Raw genomic sequence first — 26,010 nt, 5'->3', positions numbered from 1 at the left:
GGTCTGAGAACTGTGGTATTAATGACAGAAGAAGGAACACCAGAACAGAACTAGTTTGAGGCAAAATGAATGATGAGTTTGAGGTGACAACATGACATCCTAGGGGAAGTGACAAGTGAGCAACTGAAGATATAAAACTAGATGACGGAGGAGAAACAGAATCGGACATGTGGATTTGAGAATTATCAGTCCTAAGGTAATCATAGAAGTCTGTGAGTGGGTGAGTGTCTGAAGGGAGGAAATGAGGGAGAAGAGGAAGAAGTGTCCAGAAAGAAAACAAAGAAAGAGCAGTCAGGGAATCGGAATGTGCCTCTGATCCCAAGAGAAGGGTGAGGAGGGAGATTCAAGAGCACATGATCAACCGTATCAGTTCCTGCAAGGGATAAAAGAGAGGACTCGGGAAATTCAGCTGAGTTTGCTGACAGGCAGCTAACCTCGAGAGAGCAATCTCAAGAGAGTGGTTGAGGCAAAAAGACAATGCTTTCAAGAATGGGTTAAAGCGTGAGTTTATAGAGGGAGGATAAAGATAATGACTATTGATCACTTTGAGAGAGAGAAAGTCTTGAAATTACTAGGCGTGCAGCACTATCAAGGAAAAGGAGAGAGACAGCTCATTTCGTCTTTTTTTTTTTTTTTAACTTTCTTTTTGAGGTTTCTGCAAGGAGGAGGGATCCAACATAAAAAAGGACAAATGATTCAAGAGAACGCTGGGAATGACATTTCAGAAAGACTTATTAATCATAAGATCTAACTCTTAACATGGTTCCTGTAATGTTCAAGGCACTATTCTAAGTGCTTTTTACATATTAATACATCCTAATCTCATAATACTCTACTAAGGTGGGTACTATTGTCATGCCCCCTGATAGGTGAATCAATGGAGGCATGCAGAACCTAAATGACTTACCCAAAATCATCATCTGGAAGGAGTGGGGTCAAGAAATGAACCTAGACCCAACTGTAGAGAGACATCATGCTCATAACCGTACGTCTCTATTACTTTGAAGGATTAAAGAAAGAAGTAACAGTAATAACTCCCTTCTTGAGACCTGGAGAAAAAAAAAGGATCTCCTGATTTATTACAAGATGGAAAGGGAAGTCCCTGAGCATCATCACGTATGATATGACACCCTATGACAGAGCTCTATCTTGCAAGTAAGAGAAGAGGGTAGGGATTAAGGTGAAAATAGAGGACACACAGAGTCTGACAAAGATTTAGAAAAAAAGAGCACACACTACAGATTCAACAGAAGGATAATAAAACCTGTTAAACACCTACTATAGTCCTGGTTGGTGAGGGACTATCAAAGATAGTTAACGCAAGTTCAGTGTGGCTCTTTAGGGGTAATTATGGGACGATTTGAATTGGGAGATGAGCCTAGTAGGGAAAGCTATAAACTTTGTCTGGCATTGATGTTAGAGTATTGGAGAGAATTTAGATTATGTTTTACATACAGTTCCAGACAAGAAGCTATTTCAAATAAAAAAAGACAAGTCCTAAAAAAAAATAATAAAAATTAAATTAAAAAAAAAAAAAAAAAAGACAAGTCCTGAAACCCAGTATGCTACTGGTTCTGTATTCATAACACAAGGTTTATAGACATAGATATCAAATTGGGTCATCTGTATGTTTTAATGGGAGCAATTTAAGTACAAGACTATTGAGTGTTCTGAATCTTTCATTAAGAAATATTGTCTTACATTACTATAATAATTATTATTATTTCTGATATGAATGTATCTTTTTTCAGTAACCATAAATCTCAGACTCTGAGAGACAAAATATATTATGAGGATTGTGTTAACTGAAAATAGTTGTCCAACCTCAAATCACTTTTATATATTGTTCTCCACAGCCTGATCAAATTCGGATGAAAATGTCAATGAAATACTGACTCTACCCTTGAATATCTGTGAAGAAACTTCTGTTTCTAGGAAACATTACCAAAATATCAAAAAATAAGCTACTTAATGCAATTGATATTTAGAAAATACAATTATAATCCTCTCATAGATGACGATTTGTAAGAATCTGGTTATGTTATTTTCAGAATCACTGACTTTATTTAATAGCTAAATGGATTTCATATATGTTGGCAAGGATTAAATGAGGAAAAATTTCAAAGAACCTAAAATCATTTAAAATGTTAACACTTTCTCTGAAATGCTGCTTTTTCTCTAAACCAAAAATAAGAAACAAAAGTCATAAAAATGACATCCTGAACTTTGCCAAAAAATATTCTGTTTGCAGAAAATGGATATTTTAAAGATTTAATTCAGGGCTGATCACCCAATATGATAGATGCTATTACATATGAAAAATAAAATATTCTTCATATAGTAATATTCACTTCTTAGATGACTGTCTTTAGATTGAGTTTATGAGCATTTTCTCAAAAAAAAAAAAAAATTGGAGGGACCAAGGGATATTGTACAACTACATGCTGGAACATTCTGATTCTGACCTTTATTCGTTTCCAAGTACAGAGGTATATTCCATTGATATAGAGAATTTTCAAAATAAATGTTTTTAAACTAGCTTTTGAGTTAAAAAATAATAACTCCAGGTTGAGTTTAACTAATCAATTCTGTTGTGAAATTTTCAGAAACTGAAAGTCTGTAATAGACAGGATGACCTTATGGTAATGCTCAGAAGAACAAAGGGCACTTGCACATAAGCTTTATGTGGTAGTATTAGCCTCTTGCTTCTAGTAGAATATTTATGATTGCATTCCAAAGCCAACTATAAATACTTTTTTCACTTAAAATATGCATTTAATATATCTAAAAAGATATAATTTGTATAAATATATAATGTATATTAAAACACTTAAATAATTATATATAAATTATATCATAAATATACTATAATAAAATATTGATATAGTAAATATTTAATATGTATAACTATATTATATATAAGATATCTATAATATATATGTTTTCTTTGCAGTAACGAACACCTCATTTTACATATCCCATTGCTATACATAATGAGGCAGATAGACACATTTAAAAATAAAATATTAATAGCATAAGGCATAAAACTGTTGAATCACTATGTAGTACACCTGAAGCTACTGTAACATTGTGCCAACTATACTCAAAAAATAAATGAAATAAAATGAGATGTTAATATTATTTTACAGATATTTGTAGACATTCTAAGAATTTCTTTGCTCATTGACTTCAACAGGAAATGCCTCCTCATTAAGGCACTATAATTTAGAGATGCTTTTTAAAGAACATTGAACTGAAACTTGAAGATAAATTAATAACGCTATCTTGTAAGGTTTTGGAAAATTTCTTGGGATTTCCACTGGGGGGTTAGAACATGAAACAGTAAGGAATGCAAATCAGGAAATGATTTTGAAAGCAAAAATAGATATTGAATAAGTTCTCAAGGTTAATTACTATCTTTTTGTAAGGTCATGGGTTCTAACACAAATATTTAATATTCTTAATATATATGTTTCCTCTATGCTTAAGTTTTAAAAGTTAAGCATAAAGAAGCTTCCCAGCACAGAACAATTCCCACCTCAGCAGGGAATTCTCACCTTATTATATGTGTTGCTGCTAAACAAGGTGTGAGAATCCCCCTGTTCATCACTCAGTGAGAAGGAGGACAAATGACTGAAAGGTCCTGGGGTAAGGCAGTCAGCATGGGAGAGGGTCTGTGGAGGCAGCAGGGACTGAGCAGGAGGATAGAGTCTAGTCTGATATAAAGGGTGGAGAGAAACAGGCTTGGGAGGAACTGTCACATCCTGGGAAGAAGAAAAGTATAGAGAGCATGTTAGTGGACGAATATCAAGCTCACCTGGAATTAAGTGTAAACATTATAGACTTTACGTCAGAATCTCTTACTAGTAAGAAGGAAGCCTCTGCTCGCACTTGGGCCCCTCACAACACACCCCTTTCATGATGCATTGTCTCTTTCACGAATTCCTGTCAGTCTCCCTTCTCCAGCCTCCTCCGCAGAAAGAAACAAGCACCAGCAGTGTCTCCTGAAGGGTGTCAAGATTGTTATTTTTCGAAGTGTGGAGAGTAGAAATGTTTAAGGAAGGTGAGCATCCATTCCAAAGGTGATAGGATGAGTTCAGAAAAGGCTTTGTGGAAGAGGACAGTAACAATGGAAATGAATGAGTGCTTGTGATTTGGGGTGGAAGAAATGGGGGCGATGGGAGGTCATCACAGAGGATATCAGCGTGCAAGCAGCAGGGCCAAAGCATCGGTTTAATTCGTGGCACTGTTAAGTTGTGAAGCTGGGCTGAGTAAGGGCAAGGGATCAAGGGGAGGTAGGTCTGGAGAGACACATGAGGTTTTCAATCCAGGCAGTGTGTTTCTTTGGAGAGAAACTGGAGAGAGCACACAGATGAGTTACAGTGTAGAGAGGAGAGGGAAGGAGGCCTTCCGTAGGGTGGGTCTTGAACCTGGAAAAATGGGTGAATGCCAAAGACTTTGGGGAAGGAGGACCCACAGTATGAGGCCAGGAATGGGGGCAAGAAAGCCACGAGAGTGGGAAGTCTTGAGCATATAAAGAAAGGCTCCAAAAAGGGCCTGTCTGCATAAATATCTATGAAAGACAGGGCTACTTTTTCAGATATATCATCTCTTGTATTTCTGAAACTTTTAATGTAGGGAAATAAATCAACAGTGATTATCCTGTAGTAAAACCCCTTAGGACATGAATCTTATAAAATGAAACCTTTATTCACCTCTGTGGCCTCAGAGTCAAGTGCAACGTGTAATATAGTAGACGCTTAGTGCATTAATGACTGAAATTTCAGAGGAATATTATATTTTCTGTGAGTTCAATACTGTATTCTATTATTTCTTTGCTCCATAAGCAATGGACTAATAATATATTTGGTTTTGTGTGAAATGGAAATTTAGTACAAAATAATACACATTGCTCAAAATTATATTTAGCAAGCAAGTAAATTCCACTTTAAAACTGTACATTTAATATTTTTAATGCAAATTTTGGGGCACCTGGGTGGCTCAGTGGGTTAAAGCCTCTGCCTTTGGCTCAGGTCATGATTCCAGGGCCCTGGGATCAAGCCCCGCATGGGGCTCTCTGCTCAGCAGGGAGCCTGTTTCCTCCTCTCTCTGTCTGCCTCTCTGCTTACTTGTGATCTCTGCCTGTCAAATAAATAAATAAATAAATCTTTAATATTTTCAATGTAAATTTAATTCATTTACCAATACTATGTATTTTTCAGCCACTGATTGTCTTTCTAAAGTGTACATTGAACATGTTTAATTGGTATATGCTATATTGGTAGATGTCTTTTTTTTTTAATATTTTATTTATTTATTTGACAGACAAAGATCACAAGTAGGCAGAGAAGCAGGCAAAGAGAGGAAGGGAAGCAGGCTCCCTGCTGAGCAGAGAGCCCCATATGGGGCTCCATCCCAGGACCCTGGGATCATGACCTGAGCCGAAGGCAGAGGCTTTAACCCACTGAGCCACCCACGCACCCCTTTTCTCCTTTTTTTAAGCATTAGATTCAAAACTTACTTTTAAAAAACTCAGAAAATTTAAGCAGGTTAGAAAATTATAATTCTAGATCTTTTAAGTTTGTAGAAATGAGAGATTATTATAAGCCTCTGTATCTTGAAATGGTAACTAACTGGTTTCTTATTTGTGCTGCAAGTGTTTATTTTACATATCAAGCAAATACAAATAATTTTACACATGCACACGATAAGCACACATTATTATTATAAAAAGCATCCAATTTGCAATATTCTGCATCTCGTTTGTTTGTATTTTTCCCCCATTTCACAAAATCTTTGGAATATTTCTATGTCAGTACATGAAAGATGTGGATTTCCTAGCGAGACACATTACCAAGTTATCTCACGGATATAATTGTCATTCAATTGATTCTTTTGGAAACTCTAGGTATATCACCCAAAATATTCAAATATTTAATGGTATGATAAATTTACCTCCTCTTTGCCAGTTTTCATACTTTTAATTCCTTCCTTTTGTCTAATTCCATTGGCCCCTGCCACTAACATTATTAAATAATGGTCACATTATCGTGCACCTTGAAGGGAACACTTTTAGTGTTTTCCCATTAAAGATGGCTTTTAGATTGAAATATATTCTAATTTTGTTTTATTTCTCAATCAATGATTTCATTATTTTATCAACAGCTCATTACAATTCTTAATCAGTGTGGAAACTGATTGATTTGAGAACTAAGTAGCAAACACAAAGACTAGGTGTGTAAGGAAAAGGTAGCTTTGTTACTGACAGTTGACAACGGTTAGGAAAAGGTGAGCAGAACAGTTCCTGGTTGATGTTTGGCTTCAGCTTTTCTGGGAGGGTTCAAGAACCCATTCTGAGATTACTGCCTATGTTCTCCTGTAGGATTCTGATGGATTCCTGTCTCACGTTGAGGTCTTTTACCCATTTTGAGTTTATCTTTGTGTACAGTGTAAGAGAATGGTCGAGTTTCATTCTTCTACATATAGCTGTCCAGTTTTCCCAGCACCATTTATTGAAGAGACTGTCTTTTTTCCACTGTATATTTTTTCCTGTTTTGTCGAAGATTAATTGACCATAGAGTTGAGAGTCCATATCTGGGCTCTCTACTCTGTTCCACTGGTCTATGTGTCTGTTTTTATGCCAGTACCATGCTGTCTTGGTGATCACAGCTTTGTAATAAAGCTTGAAATCAGGTAACGTGATGCCACCAGCTTTATTTTTGTTTTTCAACATTTCCTTAGCGATTCGGGGTCTCTTCTAATTCCATACAAATTTTAGGATTATTTGCTCCAGCTCTTTGAAGAATGCTGGTGGAATTTTGATCGGAATGGCATTAAAAGTATATTGCTCTAGGCAGTATAGACATTTTAACAATGTTTATTCTTCCGATCCAAGAGCATGGAATGGTCTTCCATCTATTTGCGTCTTCTTCAATTTCTTTCATGAGTGTTCTGTAGTTCCTCAAGTACAGATCCTTTACCTCTTTGGTTAGGTTTATTCCCAGGTATCTTATGGTTCTTGGTGCTATAGTAAATGGAATCCTACAGGAGAACATAGGCAGTAATCTCTTTGATATCAGCCACAGCAACTTCTTTCAAGATATGTCTCCAAAGGCAAAGGAAACAAAAGCCAAAATAAACTTTTGGGACTTCATCAAAATCAAAAGCTTCTGCACAGCAAAGGAAACAGTCAACAAAACAAAGAGGCAACCCACGGAATGGGAGAAGATATTTGCAAATGACAGTACAGACAAAAGGTTGATATCCAGGATCTATAATGAACTCCTCAAACTCAACACACACGAAACAGGCAAACACATCAAAAAATGGGCAGAAGATATGAACAGACACTTCTCCAATCAAGACATACAAATGGCTATCAGACACATGAAAAAATGTTCATCATCATTAGCCCTCAGGGAGATTCAAATTAAAACCACATTGAGATATCACCTTACACCAGTTAGAATGGCCAAAATTAACAAAACAGGAAACAACATGTGTTGGAGAGGATGTGGAGAAAGGGGAACCCTCTTACACTGTTGGTGGGAATGCAAGTTGGTGCAGCCTCTTTGGAGAACAGTGTGGAGATTCCTCAAGAAATTAAAAATAGAGCTTCCCTATGACCCTGCAATTGCACTCCTGGGTATTTACCCCAAAGATACAGATGTCATGAAAAGAAGGGCCATTTGTACCCCAATGTTTATAGCAGCAATGGCCACGGTCGCCAAACTATGGAAAGAACCAAGATGCCCTTCAATGGATGAATGGATAAGGAAGATGTGGTCCATATACACTATGGAGTATTATGCCTCCATCAGAAAGGATGAATTCCCAACTTTTGTAGCAACATGGATGGGACTGGAAGAGATTATGCTGAGTGAAATAAGTCAAGCAGAGAGAGTCAATTATCATATGGTTTCACTTATGTGGAGCATAACAAATAGCATGGAGGACAAGGGGCGTTAGAAAGGAGAAGGGAATTGGGGTAAATTGGAAGGGGAGGTGAACCATGAGAGACTATGGACTCTGAAAAACAATCTGAGGGGTTTGAAGTGGTGGGGGAGTGGGAGGTTGGGGTACCAGGTGGTGGGTATTATAGAGGGCACGGCTTGCATGGAGCACTGGGTGTGGTGAAAAAATAATGAATAATGTTTTTCTGAAAATAAATAAATTGGAAAAAAAAAAAAAAAAGAACCCATTCTGAGGACTTCAGAAGCCAAGACTGTAGTGATCCAGGGGCAACAGAAGTTTCCCTAGATGGGGGACTCAGGCAGGACTAAGGTCTAACCAATCAGACAGAAAATGTTTCATATTTCTGTGCTCTCTGTAGCCAACTTTCCTATCTCAGGAGCTGGTCAACCCTGGACACTTCTGTGGATCAGAGAGGTTCCCCGGTTATTCCAGGCAGCTCAGCAGGGAGGGAAGAGCAGAATTGTATCAGCATTTGGACAGGCTATAGGGAACTAAGGGTTCCGGCTAGGATCACTTTGCTTAATAATATGGTACAAAGGTGAAAGAATTCTTGGCGGTGACCGCCTTGACATAAATGTCACCTGAGGCACCTGTTCTGATCTGTGCTAGTTGTCTTCTATGCTTCATATAAGCCATTAGGCTGTGACTCTCTTTACCATCATCTTGGAAATTTTCTTTGCCTGTCTCTTATGTTCCATCTCCCGCCTCCAGTATGCCATGTCTTTCCTGGTTCTCTTTTGTATCTATTGGGCCCTAGAGGAGTTTCCTGGGGGGAAATGGAGTATTAGAAGAAAAATTTTGACCTTTGCATGTTGAAAATTGTGTTCTGCCCTTACATTTAATTTTTCCAGTTTTCTTTTGTCAATTCTTATAAATTCATTTCCCTTGCTTTCCTTATGCACAGGATATGTTATTGTTCTTAAATTTTTAAAATCAAATATTTAATTCATTTGTTTGTATTCTCATATTCATTCATTAACCATATTTAGAATCATGAGTTTTCTTCCAGAAACTATTTTGACTGCATTCCATAATTTCTAATAGACAATAGTTTCATTATTTTTTTCTTCCAGGTAGAAATTTTATTTTGAATTTCCTCTTTAATCAAAAATTTGTTGAAAAGCACATTTTTCAATATCCAGGTAGCAAGGAAGGCCAAATAGTCCCAATGCATATGGAAGTTTGTTACTTTTCAAAATATTTTGCCAGAAGATAACTTGAGAAGCTCCAAATGAATCAAAAGATATTCTTGGTCCTTCTCTATCTCATTATTATAAAAATACACGCACACGTACATACCCATCTTTATCCCTATGTTTTTATTACTGCATATAGGAATCTTGACCATATACAAATGTAATATACATAACGGGCCTTTTCTATATACTGTGTGTGTGTGTGTGTGTGTGTATGTGTGTGTGTACACGCATCTGCAATGACTTTGTCATCAGAGCTTATCTATGGATGTTGATGTACCTTCAGCCTCACACCCACAATTATTTTACATATTTTACTGCCGATTATACCTTCACAATTTTCTCACAGAATTGTAATTTGATATAAAGAAGTCCCTTACTTTAAGGAATAAATTTTCTCTAACTTATTTCTCTTCTAAATCCCCAAAATGTCACTCATTGTAGATATCATGTGTAGAACACAAATGCCATACACTGAAGCTATTTTAAATCTGTGTTTTAATTTAACTGCATTATAAAACTGCAATACGGTGTGATTGCTCACTATGTCCTGTTTTAAATATTCAGATATGTTTTCAATGCACTTCGTAATGGTATCTGATACAAAGGAATGAATTTCAGTTCATTATTATATTGTTTTCTATGTATTACTTTATGGTGTTTTCTGCAGCAGGAAGAACATGTGTGTTTCCAATTAAATTGGGTTTTTAATTTTTCCTTTATGAATATTCCTCAAAAAAGATATTTATCATTGACTTCAGCAAAATGTTAAACATTATAATATTGAGTACCTCATGTCTTTAAACATTACTAAAGTTGCAAAGCATCACCAGGTCCTGGATGCCTACTTTGTAAATATCTAATGATGCCATAATGCAATTATTAGTTAAAACTCGATGTAAAACTATAAATACAGGGCTAGGTATACCAATATGAATGATGAATTAACAATATGGCTGTTAACAAGCTTATACTAGATATAGGTCTTACATCATCACTGCCATTTCTTATTATTTATTCCTATATTAGTAGTGGTACACTCAATCCAGACTATTTTGCAGATGTTTTAAAATAAAGCCCCTTGTTCATTTTATGTGGATTATTTTAATTAAAAATAGTTATGTGATAAATCATACATCTGACTGGGCACATGATCTTCAACCAAGGAGAAAAGGCTTAAGGAGTAGCCAGCTGAGGGCTCTCTGTTCACTGCACCAAACTGAAGGGCTGACACTTTCCCAGGAAATCTCACTTAAAATATACATGAGTTGTGACTGTCTAGCACTCAGACTTACAAAGGACACCAGTGTAAATCCATATTAATCAGCAAAGCTTAAAATATTTCTTAGAATTTTAAGTCAGGAGGTGGCCCGCTTTTCCTGTGAGGGTCCACGGAGGATATACAGTAGGCTTTACAAACCCTATGTTCTGTCACTATTACCACGGTAGCAAGAAAACAGCCTCAGACAATACCTTAACAAATACGTATAGTCATGTACCAATAAAGTATTATTTATAGGAACAGGTGGTGGACCAGATATGGCCAACAGGCAGTAGTGTGAACCCTATCGTACATCAGTAAAATCTTTATCATATCTGACCTGTACCCCACCATCACCCCAAAGAGCTATCTTGAAGTAGGTAGGTACTGCTTTGGAGATCACTATTCTAAATGATTCCTGGAAATGAACATCATCTACCCTGCTTTCTCATCTAATAGATGAATCTTCTAATGTTCTAGTTTTTGAGGGAAGAATAGGGAATCATACAATTGTTTCATACCCTGTTTCTATCAGTGAGCTATGTTACCAAAGCAATTTCTAGTAAAATGCTTTAAACTGCTTTTCACTTACTTGAGAATTGTCTTTTTCAGTATAAAAATACTTAGGAAAAATTTTTCAAAAGAAAATAAGCTTGACTTAGGAGCTTGATTTTTAAAAAGGGATTCTTTTATTTGATTATAAGATCATATCCTGAAAAATAAGGAACACAAGAATTTATGAAGCGAGTAATACCTGTGTTCATTATAGAAAATTTTGCAGACAATATGCGGTGAACAAATTAATTTAGTTCTGTTTATTAAGAGAGCTGGAGAAACTGCAGAATTAAGTATTGACAGAGACTTCAGAAAATTAATGCTATAGCCATATCCGCTGCATTTACCACTCTAAAAAAAGCCTACTTTCCCCTCAGCCATCAAGTGGAACTATTTAACTTCAAAAGCTGTTTTCACTGCAATACCAAAGGGCATTTTAAGGCATTATGGGCTCTTTTCATTAAAGCCTGCACATCTGAGACTCTTTTGTTCCATCCTGGCATTTTAAAGTTACCCCCTTTCTCGTGGTTTGGAAGTGAAGGGTGAAAATCCACTTTCTCTTCGCTCCTGCTGTCCCCACTTCACACCATGCAGTGATTTGTGCCTCTGGAAATGCAGAGCATCACCAGGTGAAATTACTGGAGCCCTTTTTTATTTTTTAAGATTTTATTTATTTATTTAACAGAGAGATACACAGCAAGAGAAGGAACACAAGCAGGAGGAGTGGGAGAGGGAGAAGCAGGCTTCCTGCCAAGCAGGGAGCCCGATGTGGGACTAGATGCCGAACTAGATCCCGGGACCCTGGGATCATGACCTGAGGGGAAGGCAGATGCTTAATGACTGAGCCATTGTTTATCAGCCCTTATTCTGGAGGATCTATATGCATTTTAAAAACAGACATACATAGTTTACGCCACACTTACCTATTTCAAATTCTTATTTGAACCAAAAAATGCAAACATGTGAAGTATGTAAAGAAATAGCATATGCTTAGCTTTTTCAAATCCCCTTCACCCCAAAAAGTTTTTAAATGATTCAAATACAATTTGCAAGATAGGCTTTGGATTAGTTAGGGCTTAGCGTTTGTGGTTGTCTAACAGCAAACCTTAAAGAGCAGATGCCCCTGGGAAGGTACTGTGATGGCAACATGCTCAAGGGAAAGAAAGAGAAAATATGTCATAATCAATCATAGTGGGTGCTAGAAGGTTAAAATGCCCAATTTTGTTTTTCTATACATAGAGTTTAATTATCTTAGGGTGCCACCAGACATGTATTTGGTAGAGAGGTGCCACCAGACATGCATTGAAGAAGTCAAAAAACAACATAGAAAAGAGACTTCTGTGATTTCTCATAACAGTGGGGAGGAGAGAACATATTTGATATCATCTTAGCAAGGGGTCAAACCCTTTCTTCCAAAATTACAGTGATTTTAAAGGAAATGATAACAATAAACATTTCAAATGTGTATTCCCTTTCAAGTGTCCAAAGCCCTTTTGCGGTGACTATTTTGTATAATCACAAATGGGTATCAGTATGGGTACCATTAGAAATGGGATGAGTAGTCCCATCTTTTCCTAGGATAAAAATTAAGTTCAGAGTTCCCAGGCTCACACAGAATCCATGTTCTTTCCACCGCATTCTATCGCAAGGTTTCTCTCCTTTGCAGGAAGCAGAAGAATCAAAGACTCCAGTAAACAGCAGTCACAGAAAGTCCCTTAAGGGATCAGAGGACCAGAGAACTGGGCCATGGTGTGGGTAGCTCGAGTGTGTAGTGGACAGTTTCACACGAGGAAGTAGAGAAGATTACAGGGAAAGTTAAGATTGACAGAAAGAGACCAAGGTCCAAAATAGGTAGAAATCACTAGAACCTAAGCTTTATGAGGGCAGGGATACTGTCTGCTCGATTTCCAGCAGAGTCACCCATATATGTTGCAGAGTTTGGCACACAATCATTAAAGGGTTGAATGCTAGGAGTAGAGAGAAAGGAATGAGCATGGAGGGAAGCAGCAATGCCACTCATCACGAACATCAGGAAACCATAGCACTGAGGAGACCACTTACCAGGGAATAGGGACTATTTATTATGATTTTGACCTACACAGTAGATTACAAGACTTTCCATCTCCCCAAACATTATGGCCTAAGCAACACTTGCTCCTTTCCTTTTTTGAATCATCTAAGGATGAGAAATATCAACCAATAATATTTAAATATTTAATAACATTTATTATTATATTCCAATAGTATTTATAAACATAAATACAGAATTGTAGGGTAAGAGGGCACCATGAAAGGTATTTTGTACAATGCTCTCTTTTTGCAGCTATGTAATAAGGTTCAGAATCAGGAAGGACTTCATCAAACAACAGGCATTTTTCATACCGCTGCCTGACATTCAAAAATTTCTCTTAAAAAAAATTATTTTTTAGTTGATTCTCCTGAAACCTGACAATTGGGGAAATACAAGAATGAAGGTAAAATGTATAGGAAATTGGGGAAGCCATAACTTTGCTGAAATATCTAGTGCCAATGAAAATGCATGCCCTTTAATAAATGGGGGTATGGCTAGAAGCTATTTGGAATGTGGGGAAATCCCATCAGTGGAAGCTTTCTTACCTCCTTTATACAAATCATAAAGGGAAAAGTTCTTAGTTAAGGCACAAAAAGAAGATATCTAGTCAGTGTCGGTTGAACTGAAATGCTGTTGTGCAGTGGTAGCATTGAGCTTCATTAGTTTAGTGTTCTTGGAGCTGGAAGGGAGCCAAGAAATGGTGTAGACCAGGATTTCTCAACTCCAGCACTACTGACATTTCAGGCTGGATAATTCAGCATTATGCAAGACTGCCCCGTACATTGCTTAGAGGCCAGCATTCCTGGCCTCTACCCACTAGATGCCAGTGGCATCCTCAGTTATGACAACCAATAACGTTTGGGCCAACATCACCCCAGTTGAAAACCCACCAGGCCAATTCTCTCACTTCATTGATGAGGTTCATGGCTCTCAAATGCACAGGGTAGAGCTGATTAATCAAGGGTAGAGCTAACTAATCAAGCTGCCGTGGCTATGTTCCAGACTTCAGAGTTCTTTCTGAAAAACCAAGCTGCTCTAGTTTTCCTTTGGTTCAAATATACCTCAGAATAAATGAGCTCATCAGATCCTCCCTGGATAGAGGTTCTAAAATTGGGAGCTGAGACTAGCCTGACCCTACAATATTCTGCAAAAGGCCAGTCCTTCCACAAAATGCAGTTCAGGAGAGCCTAACATTTCCTGGAAATAGATTAGCCAAAGACTGAAAAAAAACACCTCTATTTCCGAACTTACCCAAAGGAATGAATGTCATACAGGCTTGCTTTATTCGAACCGGTAAAATACGTTAAGCCTCTCAACTATACCAGATAAATATAAGTGACAATCCAGTCCCTGTGAGTTGTTTATTACCATGCCAAATGCAATTTTCTATTTTCAAGGAAAAATAAAGATTAAAATATATATATATATATATATATATATATATATATATACACACACACATAAAGTAAAGGTTAAAATATGTATATGTATGTATGTATGTGTGTGTGTGTGTATATATATATATGTATATCTATCTATCTATCTATCTATCTCACACCTAAAGATCCATAAGACAAATTGGTATTTGGATGATCTGGCTGCAAGAGATTAAATTTCTCTTCAGATGTCCGTATCTGGAGATTAGAATATTAGCTTGAAAAAGTCTAAAAACTTGCCAGCTCTGCGGTCCTTGAGGAATCATCAATTTTGAATTTATAGATTTTACAGCTCTTCCTTTCCATGCAGCCTTCGAAATAAATAGAACTACATTTTTGCACTTGTGTAATGTATTCCATACATTTTCTTTTTCCATATATTTACCGTAAAGGACCTGCTTCACCAGCTTGAGTTGAGTTTTCCCACGTGCTGGACTTCACAGGCTGTCTGTGGCTCTTTAATGGAATTCAAATACCAGTTTATTTACCCCCTTTTTCTCTCTGCTTCATTCTCTCCTATGCATTCTTTTAGCTGCTCCTATCATTTGAATTTGTTGTTCTTCTTGCCCAAATAACCCACCTTTTTTTTTTCTTTATCTTGGATCACAGAAAAGAGGTTTCTAAATCTCGCCACATAACTCATCTTCAGACTTATATATTTTGCTGTGACCTTTACATTTGTCAACAAAGTCTGTCTAATCTCACCCACACTTTAAAATAAGTAACAATCTCCCTGCTGCTTAGAGAGTATAATGTGTTTCAAACACATCAATCTTAGCATTTATCTTCAAATAGTACATCTGACTTTCACTGTGTCATCCTCTCTGCTTTCTACCTTGAGTCCTCTTCTTATGGGTCAAAGAAAATTATCGTTAGAGAAGAGAAAATCACAAGCCTCTCACTAGGATCGCATTTCCTAAGAATCTTTATTGTTAAATAACAAAGTTGAATCAAGTAAATTTTTAAAAATTTACTTGGCTTTATTAAAGGATTCATGAACCTCCAGGAAGTAGAAGAGAGCTCTGAGGAATTGGGAAAATTGGAAGGGTTTGTAGAAGGCTGGGGCAAGAACATTATTAGCAAAAGAAAAGGATTGTTCCAGGGGAGGTAGCTTTGGGGATGGGGGGCAGGTGTCTTATCATGCAGATTATTACCTCCTATTTCTTTGGTGGGCGGGGAATGATAGAAAAATTCTTGACTGACAAGCAAAGACTATATTTCCAGGGGAGGTAGAAACTGCAAATCAATTATGTACTAAGCACAGGTTCAAGAACTCTAAATGATACCATCTGGGGCCCATGGTTTTGGGGTTTTTTTTAAACATCATTAATAACCATAAGTCATTTTAAGGTAGTTGTAGAATTGAAACTGTGTAAGGAAGGAGGAAGGGGAGTATTGTAGACAGTGTCCTGGAAGAACAGCACTAGTTTTACCAAAACTGTCTTAAATGCCATATTGGTAGCATCTATAGTTCTATCTACAGGCTGACCTTGACTCAGAGTTCAAGAAGTTTGGGGTAGAAATCGGTGAAGTAAAACATAAGAATGTATCATTTTCCTTGCCAAAACAAAACTTCCTAATCTCTTAATAACATTTACTCTAGATATTACTTAAAATATTTTTACACAGCTACCTTCTTTCTTTTGACATTCTAACTGTTATTCAATACTCTTCCGAAGAAACTAATATATGATATTTAATTTTAACAAGACCTTATCTTAAAACTGTAGCATAATTTACATGAGAGCCTCTAAATATGACAGTACCATTCCTCTTAAATAGAGATAGATAGGGACATCATGAGCTAAAAAGAAAAAAAATCAAAGAACACATTTGTATAAAACCTTCAGATTATCATTTTTTCCCTATAGATTAGGATATGGTAAGATACTGCATATCTCCCAATATTTCTTAGGCAACTAATGCTTCAGAGCTTGACTAATTATTGGAATTAATTATTAGAATTCAGTTGCTTAAGTAATTATTAGAAATAGAATAATTCTATCTATTATGATCCAAGTGACAATGGGTCTTCTTTGTGTGTTTGTTTGCTTGTTTTAAAGCAAGTAAGAATCTCTTCAATACTTTAATGCTATGTAAGGCAAAGGAAGGGGGACAAGAAACTAAGTTTCCCATAGCTTGAAGACAACTGCAACAGAAGATTGAAACTCTGTAGTTCCAGTTCTAATCTTCCAACCTCAATAATTACACAAGGTCATGAGAAAGCTTCCCCCCCCCCAAATAAAAAAGAGTGAGATGAAATCTTAAGTCTGAAAAGGTGATCCTATTTGATTATATTCTAGAGAAAAAGCAAATATTGTCTCTACAGGACAATTTCAAAAAAAAAAGAAAAAAGAAAAAAAAACAGTTTATGATGATAAACTATTACATGTGATATAGTACCTGTTTATAATAAACTATTACATATTACACTTAGAGGGAGGAAGGAGGGCTGGGAAGGTAGAAGGAAGGAAGGAAATAAGAAAGAAAGGTGGGGAAGGAGAGAGGAAGACAAAAGGAAAAAGGAAAATAAACTCACAAAGATTTCATTACTCGAATAAACAAAAATAACCTGGCAAAACATGGAGAAACTAAATCTCTGGTCTTAACCCTTCCGTAAGAAATGTAACACAAGACATTTCGGTTCTCCCTCCTTAAGACAGTTAGGGAAAACCAATCACTTCTAGACCGAGAAAGGTTAAACATTTTAAGCTGAAAACTACTTCTCAATGAAAGGTCAGCACTGATAAGAGATCATTTTATGACTATTTTGATTGAGAAACAATTGTTGAAACAGTAGCAATTTATGGCAAAGCCAGAAGTCATTCAGAATAAAAGGCAGTATTGTCAGTTTCACCTATGACAAAGATGAATACTTGCTCTGTAATAGTAACATGCATGTGACACAAGGAAGTGAAGGTGAAGGTTGCAGAAAAAATCTAATTTGATGAATAATGAGACAGAAATCTGAAAGTCACCCACGTAATCATCAAAGTTGAATGTCAAACAAAATTTGGTAGTGAAGTCAGGTATCTCAGAAAAATCAGAGAAAAGAAAGACTGAAAATACTACCAAAAAAAAAAAAAATCCCCCATAATTGTCCCTTTATATTCTCTGTGAAGTGGTGTGGAGGAAATTCATAAAATGATCATTTTCACACAAAACATGTTCCTTTTCTTATTGAAGCAAATTAGAAGGAAAATAAAATTCAAGAGGCACACGTGCTAGGAAGTGTTATTTCTCACTAAGAAAAAAAAAAAACACAGGGTAATCAGATGAAATAACAGTATTTCCTCTTTAATTCTGTCCAAATCCTTTCTTTTCATATATTTCTCTAAGCCTCTCAGAAGAAAATGACATATTAATACTTTGGGTTCTATTACTTATTTATAAAGAGAGAAAGAGAATATTTTATGTAACATTTTATATAACTGAGTTTAGCAATTGCTTTTTTATTGACAATCTTAAGTGAAGAAATCACCTTTATCCAATTAGACACACTAACTGACCAGAAAACAATCAATGTATTTTGCCAACTCAAAAGTAGTCAGACAAACTAAAAATCAATGGGCTCTTTAAGTATCTTCATTCTCATCAGTGAATTGATTTTCTAAGCCTTAATGTCTTCTGAATGCCTGTTTGTCCAATCAATTCTGTTAATTACTTTTCAGCTCTGACCTTGGCTGTCTATAGGGTATGCTTCAATGTATATCACCATACTTTCAAATCCAAATGCAAGTGTGGGGACATTTTGCAATAAGTCAACAGGACCACAAATTGATACAATAATGGATTTAAAGGTAATTTCAAAAAAGCATAAGCTTCATTCCAAAGAGTCTTTGTCACAAAATCCATCGAATATAGACGGATGCTTCTTGGCCTATGCCATTTTGATGTAAAAGCTGTTGATTAATAAGTCTCAATTACTTGATTATGCGTTTAGTTTCAAACTTTGCTTTTAGTACCCAGAGACGGTCTCCAGGCAAATGTTCAATTCATTATCAGTTTAAAAGGCTGCCTGCTTGTATCTTAAGCTACAGTAAATACATTTCCGTCTGGTCTCATCATCTCTAGTGTCTGACATTTTGTAACAGAGAGTTTTGAAATCATATTTTATGGCAGTGAAGCTGTTAGGGGAAATTTATTGACTTAACAATCCCATCCAGCATCTCCTGTCATGTGGAACTGTCCCTAGTACAAGGCAGATTAGAGAATGTGAGCTGCTTCAATTTGGCCCAAGCGTCTGGCTAAAGAATTTTCCATTACATGGGTGGGTGAGATCAACTGAGTTTGGAACCATTCAATTTATTCTGTGGCAGCGGCAAAGGAGACTTACAAGAGTGACTAGTGAATTTGAGTACATGCTCTTCTATTCAAGTTTTGATGAAGTAGCAACACTGAGATTATAAACTGTTATTACTCAATTTATATTTTAAGTAGATCTAAGCATCTGCACTGGTGAGCTGTCTGATGTCTTTCTCCCTGGCAGATTCTGGACACGGAGATGGTAGTTAGAACTCCACATAGAGAGACTAGTTCATAGTATATGTAGTTGGCCCATGTGCAGGGACCCCAAGTTTCTATTAAATTATCTCTCTCATGCAAGGTTAATGAAGACAACCAGGGAATGTCTGGAATTCACTCTTTTTTTTTTTTTAAATTTTTAAGAATTTATTTTCAGTGTAACAGTATTCATTGTTTTTGCACCACCCCCAGTGCTCCATGCAATCCATGACCTCACCAATACCCACCACCTGGTTCCCCCAACCACCCACCCCCCGCTCCTTCAAAACCTTCGGATTGTTTTTCAGAGTCCAGTCTCTCATGGTTCACCTCCCCTTCCAATTTCCCTCAACTCCCTTCTCTTCTCCATCTCCCCCTGTCCTCCATGCTATTTGTTATGCTCCACAAATAAGTGAAACCATAGGATAATTGACTCTCTCTGCTTGACTTATTTCACTCAGCATAATCTCTTCCAGTCCCGTCCATGTTGCTACAAAAGTTGGGTATTCATCCTTTCTGATGGAGGCATAATACTCTATAGTATATATGGACCACATCTTCCTTATCCATTCGTCTGATGAAGGGCATCTTGGTTCTTTTTTTTTTTTTTAAGTTTTATTTTTTTAAATTTTTTTGAATTAATTTATTTTCAGAAAAACAGTATTCATTATTTTTTCACCACACCCAGTGCTCCATGCAATCCGTGCCCACCTGGTACCCCCAACCTCCCCGCCCCCCGCCACTTCAAACCCCTAAGATTGTTTTTCAGAGTCCATAGTCTCTCATGACTCACCTCCCCTTCCAATTCACTCTTAAATAGTATGTACCTCTTTCATTCTGACAGTCTAGAGACTCCTTTTACTACCCATGTTCCACATAAAAGGTGAGATAAAAGCAATAAAAAATTGGTTGAAAAAAATGAGTACAGTTGTGTTTGTGGCACCTCCATATTTGCAAAAGAGTTCCAATGTTCCACAAATTATCTGTAAATTCATAGGTTTATGCTGAACATAAACAGAGCTTTAAACTTGCAGTCTAGTAAAAAAAAAGCGGGGCAAAGAAATGGCAACTCCTTTTAATGACAAGAATTTCCTAAACTTGAAAATGGAATTTATCAGTTTCATGGAGAGTTAATGGTGATAAATCTGTACCTTGCTATTCTACACAGGAATCTTATTTAAAACAAAATACATACATTTGAAATTTTACTAATATAAAAGAACAAAATCATTATTTTACAGTTTTAGGTTGTATTTTGAAGAACATAAATTACATAGATAGTATGTGAAGTATATCTTAGCTGTTGACGTTTTTGTCATTTGACTGCATTATTTTTATAATAATCCCATGAGGTCTAAAATGTCATAGTAAGCCTCTAAAGTATTTGTATCACACAAGCAGTAGATATTTAATAAGTGTTTTTTGTTGATGATTAAAATATGCTTTAAGAGGATTTTCATTTCTGTTATGTGTGGAATTAGTAAAGACAATCCTATAAATCAGTGAGATTTCTCTATTTAATTTAAAGTGAGGATAACATTTTATTCTATAAAATGAAAGTAATTGCCTCTAATTATCATATTCAATGCTATTAGTGTCTTCTAAAAATGTTTACCTTATCAAAATCATATAGTCTCCATTTTATAGAAAAAACTATAACAAATCCTGAGAAAGTGTTTATGATGAACATCTTCAAGGCTACACAGTGACTTCTGACCTAATGAGGGTTAACCTTAGATTTTTAAGGAACACAGATTTTTGAACTGGAAGGATCCTTAAAAAGTACCCAATCTGAATGCCTCATTTTATACGTGAGGAAAATGAAGAGAGATGTTATAGAGCTAATAAGTGCCAGATAAGATAGTCTTTATGATTCACAAATGCAAGTATAATTTATTGTTTCAAGAATATTCTTAGTTATTTTCAAAGTAAAAATTTACATGGAGTATATCCCCTTGTATTCCTTCATAAGTATATTTTATTATAGATCACCAAGGGTGGTGATTTTACTTGCCTTGGCTGTATTCAGAAAGGTTTCTGGATTGCTCACATTGTTTACCCATGTCATAGTATTTGAGATATAAAATATACAACCCATGCTGATTTGCTGCATCTTAATAGGACAAAAAAGATGCAAAGTTTCACTCTGAAATAATTTATGGACTTTTATATTGCATAAATGTGTATTTTCATATGTTTCCCAAATAGCTTATAAAGCAACATCAACAACCTCCCATTATTCTCCCTCCAACATATAGGATATACAAGGGGAAGATAGTACTCCTTTTTACATGTAATCCAAATGACAAAAAAAGCCATAAAATATCTTAAGCCCCAATCCACTATTACTGCTCAATCTAGGGGTTTGTATCATCTCTAGTATGTTACTATGCATCCATACAATAGATATTTCGCTAAATGTACTAATATACCAAACCCAAATAGTTCATCTCTTCAAAATGAAACAGGAATTTATAAATAATAATGCGACACCTATATGACCCATCCAACCAATGACTTCATGATGTCTTTCTTTATGGAAAGTGGTGTCTTTGTTCCCAAAACATTACCAGCACAAGGTAGAAAAAAAATTTTTTTTAACTTGAAACACTTCAAACAAAATATCATCCTGGGAATATACTAATTTCTTTTTATTATGCAAATAATGGACCTTCTCTTATTACTAAGGACACTCCAATCAAATAAACATTTTCTTGTACATACCATATTCATAGAAGCATCTTCATATTTGATATAGTTATTTATCAAAGTATCAAAATTTTTTCTTCTGTATGCTCACCTGATCAGAAAAGAAGTCACTGTTATCTTCCAGGTATTTACTGAAAGGGTTGGGCTCATAGACTTCCTCCTCTTTTCTCAGTAGTATTTTGGATTTTACAGGTACTGGGCGAATTACTCCAGGCTTAGTCTTCATGAATGTTAAATAAAATTTTGAAAAACAAAGAAATAAATGGCATTAAAATGAATGAATATGTGCACTGTTAAGTCATTCAAATGTTCTCACAAAAATTTTTAATTTTTTTAAATTTTAAAATGATTTTACCAATACACAAAAGCAGCCTAGAAATCAAATGATTTTCACTAAGATGACTTTAAAATTAACTGTTACAGCAATTAACTAATAGATATCTACTATCCCAATGTTCAAAATGCAAAACCTTCCTCATTTATCTAGCCAAATGTGTTCCTATATCCTCACTGGTCATTCAGTCAACAAATACATCATTTAAGAGATATTTATGGAGAGTGGCCTTAATGACAGGCAGCTTTCTTATTCTGGGCATGGTAGGAGAGATGAATTTGGCACAAGCCACCAAGCCTTTAAGATTTTATTTTTCTGGAAACCAACTCCCATGCCCCAATATCCACAGAGCTGGCCCCCAGAAACCAGGTTCATACTAAGTCTGATGAAACCAGGGATGGCCTTCTGACCTAAGGGGGTGGTTAGAGTAAGACTTTCTCTTCCAAGAATGTGGAATAGGAATTCAGACCACTCTGCAATTACTTGGGAAGACTGAAATTATAAAATGTCAATTTGCGAGCTATGGGAAAGCCTCAATTTGCCATAAAAAGCAGATCAGATGAGATCAAGAAAGAGAGCAAAGTGCATGGGGAGTCTAAGGAGGAAAGACACTCAGGGGCTTTCCAGAATGGAATTCTAAAACATTCCTGGGGCCCCGCTGATTTTTCGTTTCCTGAGGCTCCCTAAGAATTTCCTTTTCTTTCACACAAGATCTCCTTATTTTTAAAACTTACAACTTCTGTAACTTGCAACCAAAAGAGTTTTACCTAATGGACTAGTCATTCAAGACTCATAAGCTCGTACCCAATGTCAGTTTGATGAGAAAGAGAGAGAGAGAAATCTACTTTGGGGCAATTTCACAGTGATGTTTCACAAACACCAAAATCTCATTACACTGTAAAATGTCACAAAATGATTGATAAGTTTACAAAAACACCCCAAACTAGAATTCAATAAAAAGTTGTGACACTTGTCCTGGTTAAGCATTTTGCTGCAATCATTCTTCTCAACCCCATTTCCTTTCAGAAAATAGTAAATTAGTTCTCCTCAGTAAATGCTGATACTCACAACTTAAGCCTTAAGGGACTACATCTATCTCTCTGCTCTATAAACCACCTGATATATTTTGAGGCTTGAATAAATGCTACTCTGCAATACTTTCTTCAATCGATATTTTCCCAGTTGTCTTTCATATTTATGCCAACTGGGGAAGTAAAGAGTGAGAGAAGTCTTTATCGTCCCCAGGCTAAGAAATACCTCCTACTTAAGAAACTCTTATTTCTCTCAAGAGGAAAAAAATGTGCAAGTAACATCCAATTATGTATTAAGTCGCAGAGTTGAGTATACATATGAGAGCAGTATCCCTCCAGTAAACTCAACACAAGAACAAAGTGTAGGCAGCTACTGATTTCTATAACCATCTATACTAAGGGAGATGCCTGATATTTGGGTCATGATCTTAAGTTGTCCAGATTTCCTGTCTCTCTTCCACTCGACTTCCTGTTTCATTTCCCTTTCCATCCCCTACTCCCCTACCTTCTCATTCTTCCCACTCCTTTGTGTGGTAGGAAATCAATACAGCTCTAGTACCCTGGGCCTACCAGGTTTTAAAACCAACATGGAGCTTTAGGAGCTAAGTTTGGTGGCAGTATGCAAAAAGATGAAAGCAGAGAGGAGAAGTCTAACTCAGAGCACTTGATATGCTAAGAATCCCAGAGCAACATGGCTACCTGACTGATTGTATTGCCAGCAGACTGATGATTTGGGTTATCCTCACCTGGAGACTTTCACTCAGATCTTCTCTCCTGGGCGAGAGACCCAGCAAAGAGCCTCTTCTGGATATTCAGTATCAGAATCAGTTACTAATGTTTCATAATTGTTTTTGTTCTAGCCTTTATGCTCCTTAGTTCCTATGAATTTCCCGAATTTGGTGGTTGTCTGTTAATTTGACAATAATTCTTTCCCAATTTCCTCTACTCTACTGGATATTCCACATGCTCTTTTCTTTGATTTTGTTCCTAGGCTTGGTCTACGTGAAGTCTCTGAGTCTCCCTCATTCTAGTTTGCCCAGTTGGCCTTGGTATAGTTGCCCTGATTCTTACACTGTATTTATCTCCTCTTCCTCCAGCCCTATTTTTTCTCCCACACCTTCACTTTTTGTTACTCAGTAGTATTTTACAGACATGTAAGCCAAATTACACACAAGAAGACTAGGCATAGTTTGCCTTTGACATGTTCCTATTTCCCATCCTATGAACTTGAACCATAACCTCCACACCTAACTATTTCTCAGTATTTAGTCAGTATGGTCAAGTTGGAAGTTAAACACTAGTGGTCCCATTCTGAACCTCATACATGCTCCATAAACCATGGTACATGGACAAATCATGTTTGTGGCAACCTCTACACCTTGCTCACACCATTTCACATGCTTTGAAATCAACTTCAAAATCCTTGAAGATTCATTGCAGATAACACCATCATTCTCCTGTAGATCCAGATTCTATATCTTATCTATATGCAATCAGGCTCTATAGTCTCTATTGTAGGTAGATTATCTCATCAATTCCCTATAAACAACCCTGTGAGAGGCTTAGAGAGAATAAGGCACATGCCAAAGTCAAACAGTTAATATAGGAAGAAGTCAACGTTTAAATCCAGTGCAGATCCATTCATCGAGCCCATGATTTTATCTACTCCTATGCCTACTGCAGAGACAGACAAACAACAGAAATTTAAAATCATTTTTAAATACCCACCTCTATAATTTCCTCTGTCCAATCAATAGCAAAGCCCTAGTATTTTTATATTTGTGATTCTTTTTAAATTCACTGCTTCTGCTTTCTTTCTTTCCTTTTTCGTAATTTTTTTTCAGTTTTCCAAGATTCATTTTTTTTAATGCACCACACCCAGTGCTTTATGCAATATGTACCCTCCTTAATACCTACCACCAGGCTCACCCAATCCCTACCACCTCCCTTCCAAACCCCTCAGTTATTTCTCAGAGCTCACAGTCTCTCATGGCTCATCTCCCCTTCCGATTTCCCCCAACTCACTTCTCTCCAATTCCCAGTGTCCTCTGTGTTCTGTTTTATTTCTAATGTCCATTGCCACATCCTTGATGTTGGCCAATGTTACTTCATTCAGTATCAATTTAGCTTTTTTTTTTCATTAGTCTTACTCAATACAGTTTTTCTTTCCTTTAGCATGGCATAAATGTTTCTGCAAAAGAGCACTCCTAAAACACTGTAGGATATGAAGTTTTCCGATTCGATATACACATCCATAAATCTTCCCTTCACCTCTATACTTACACATATGCACCCTACACCACATCCTACATCATAAAGGGCTCTGTGGTTTGCATGGCCAAGACATCAAAATTTGTACTGATGTCTCTCTCCAGACTTGGTTAAAAATACACTCACAAAAAACAGCATGATGTTGCTGGGAGGAGAGCAAACAGGATACAGATTTTAATTTTTGCACGAGTGTTAAAAGACTGTATGACCTTGAAAAAGCTGTTCAGCTGGCCTGGACGTTCTGCTAAAGGATTATAATTGTCCATGATTAGGTCCTTTAATAATGAATAATGGCACATTTTATTATTTATATTCCTTTCCTCTCGGGTATCATACCACAAAGAGTTTTTACATAAGTCTTATTTCTGCATATTCAAATCCATCCCCCAAACAAGAGTTCTATGTTATGGAACATCTATAAAATAGCCTAAGTAAAGCAACTGGTGCTGTTGCTGGTACATGCAAGGCTTCCCTGGAATATTAGTTAACTTGCTCTCTGCTCTTCCTAATTCCTGTTACTAATGTCAAACAGTTATGTAATCTACACTTGTTGAAGACGAAATTGCAACACAGAGTAAGCTAATGGATCTATCCAAATAAGATGTCTTTTAGCACCCTGCCACTCAGAATGGGCTATGTAAACCAGTACCATCAGTGTCACTTGAGAAC

The 26,010-nt window shown here is 36.4% G+C and overlaps 1 protein-coding gene across 1 annotated transcript in view; it reads right to left on the bottom strand.

Annotated features, from left to right (window-relative positions):
* LOC122909213 (muscular LMNA interacting protein) overlaps positions 1–26,010 on the bottom strand; it is a 149,430-nt gene that overhangs the window by 32,134 nt on the left and 91,286 nt on the right. Inside the window, exon 10 of the mRNA XM_044253020.1 lies at positions 21,797–21,925. Within this exon, the coding sequence (XP_044108955.1) occupies positions 21,797–21,925 (129 nt within the window). The remainder of the gene's footprint in view (positions 1–21,796; positions 21,926–26,010) is intronic.

Source organism: Neovison vison, chromosome 1, assembly GCF_020171115.1.
Source record: "Neovison vison isolate M4711 chromosome 1, ASM_NN_V1, whole genome shotgun sequence".
NCBI classification, from domain to species: Eukaryota; Metazoa; Chordata; class Mammalia; order Carnivora; family Mustelidae; genus Neogale; species Neogale vison.
This window is presented reverse-complemented; position numbering and strand designations above follow the sequence as displayed.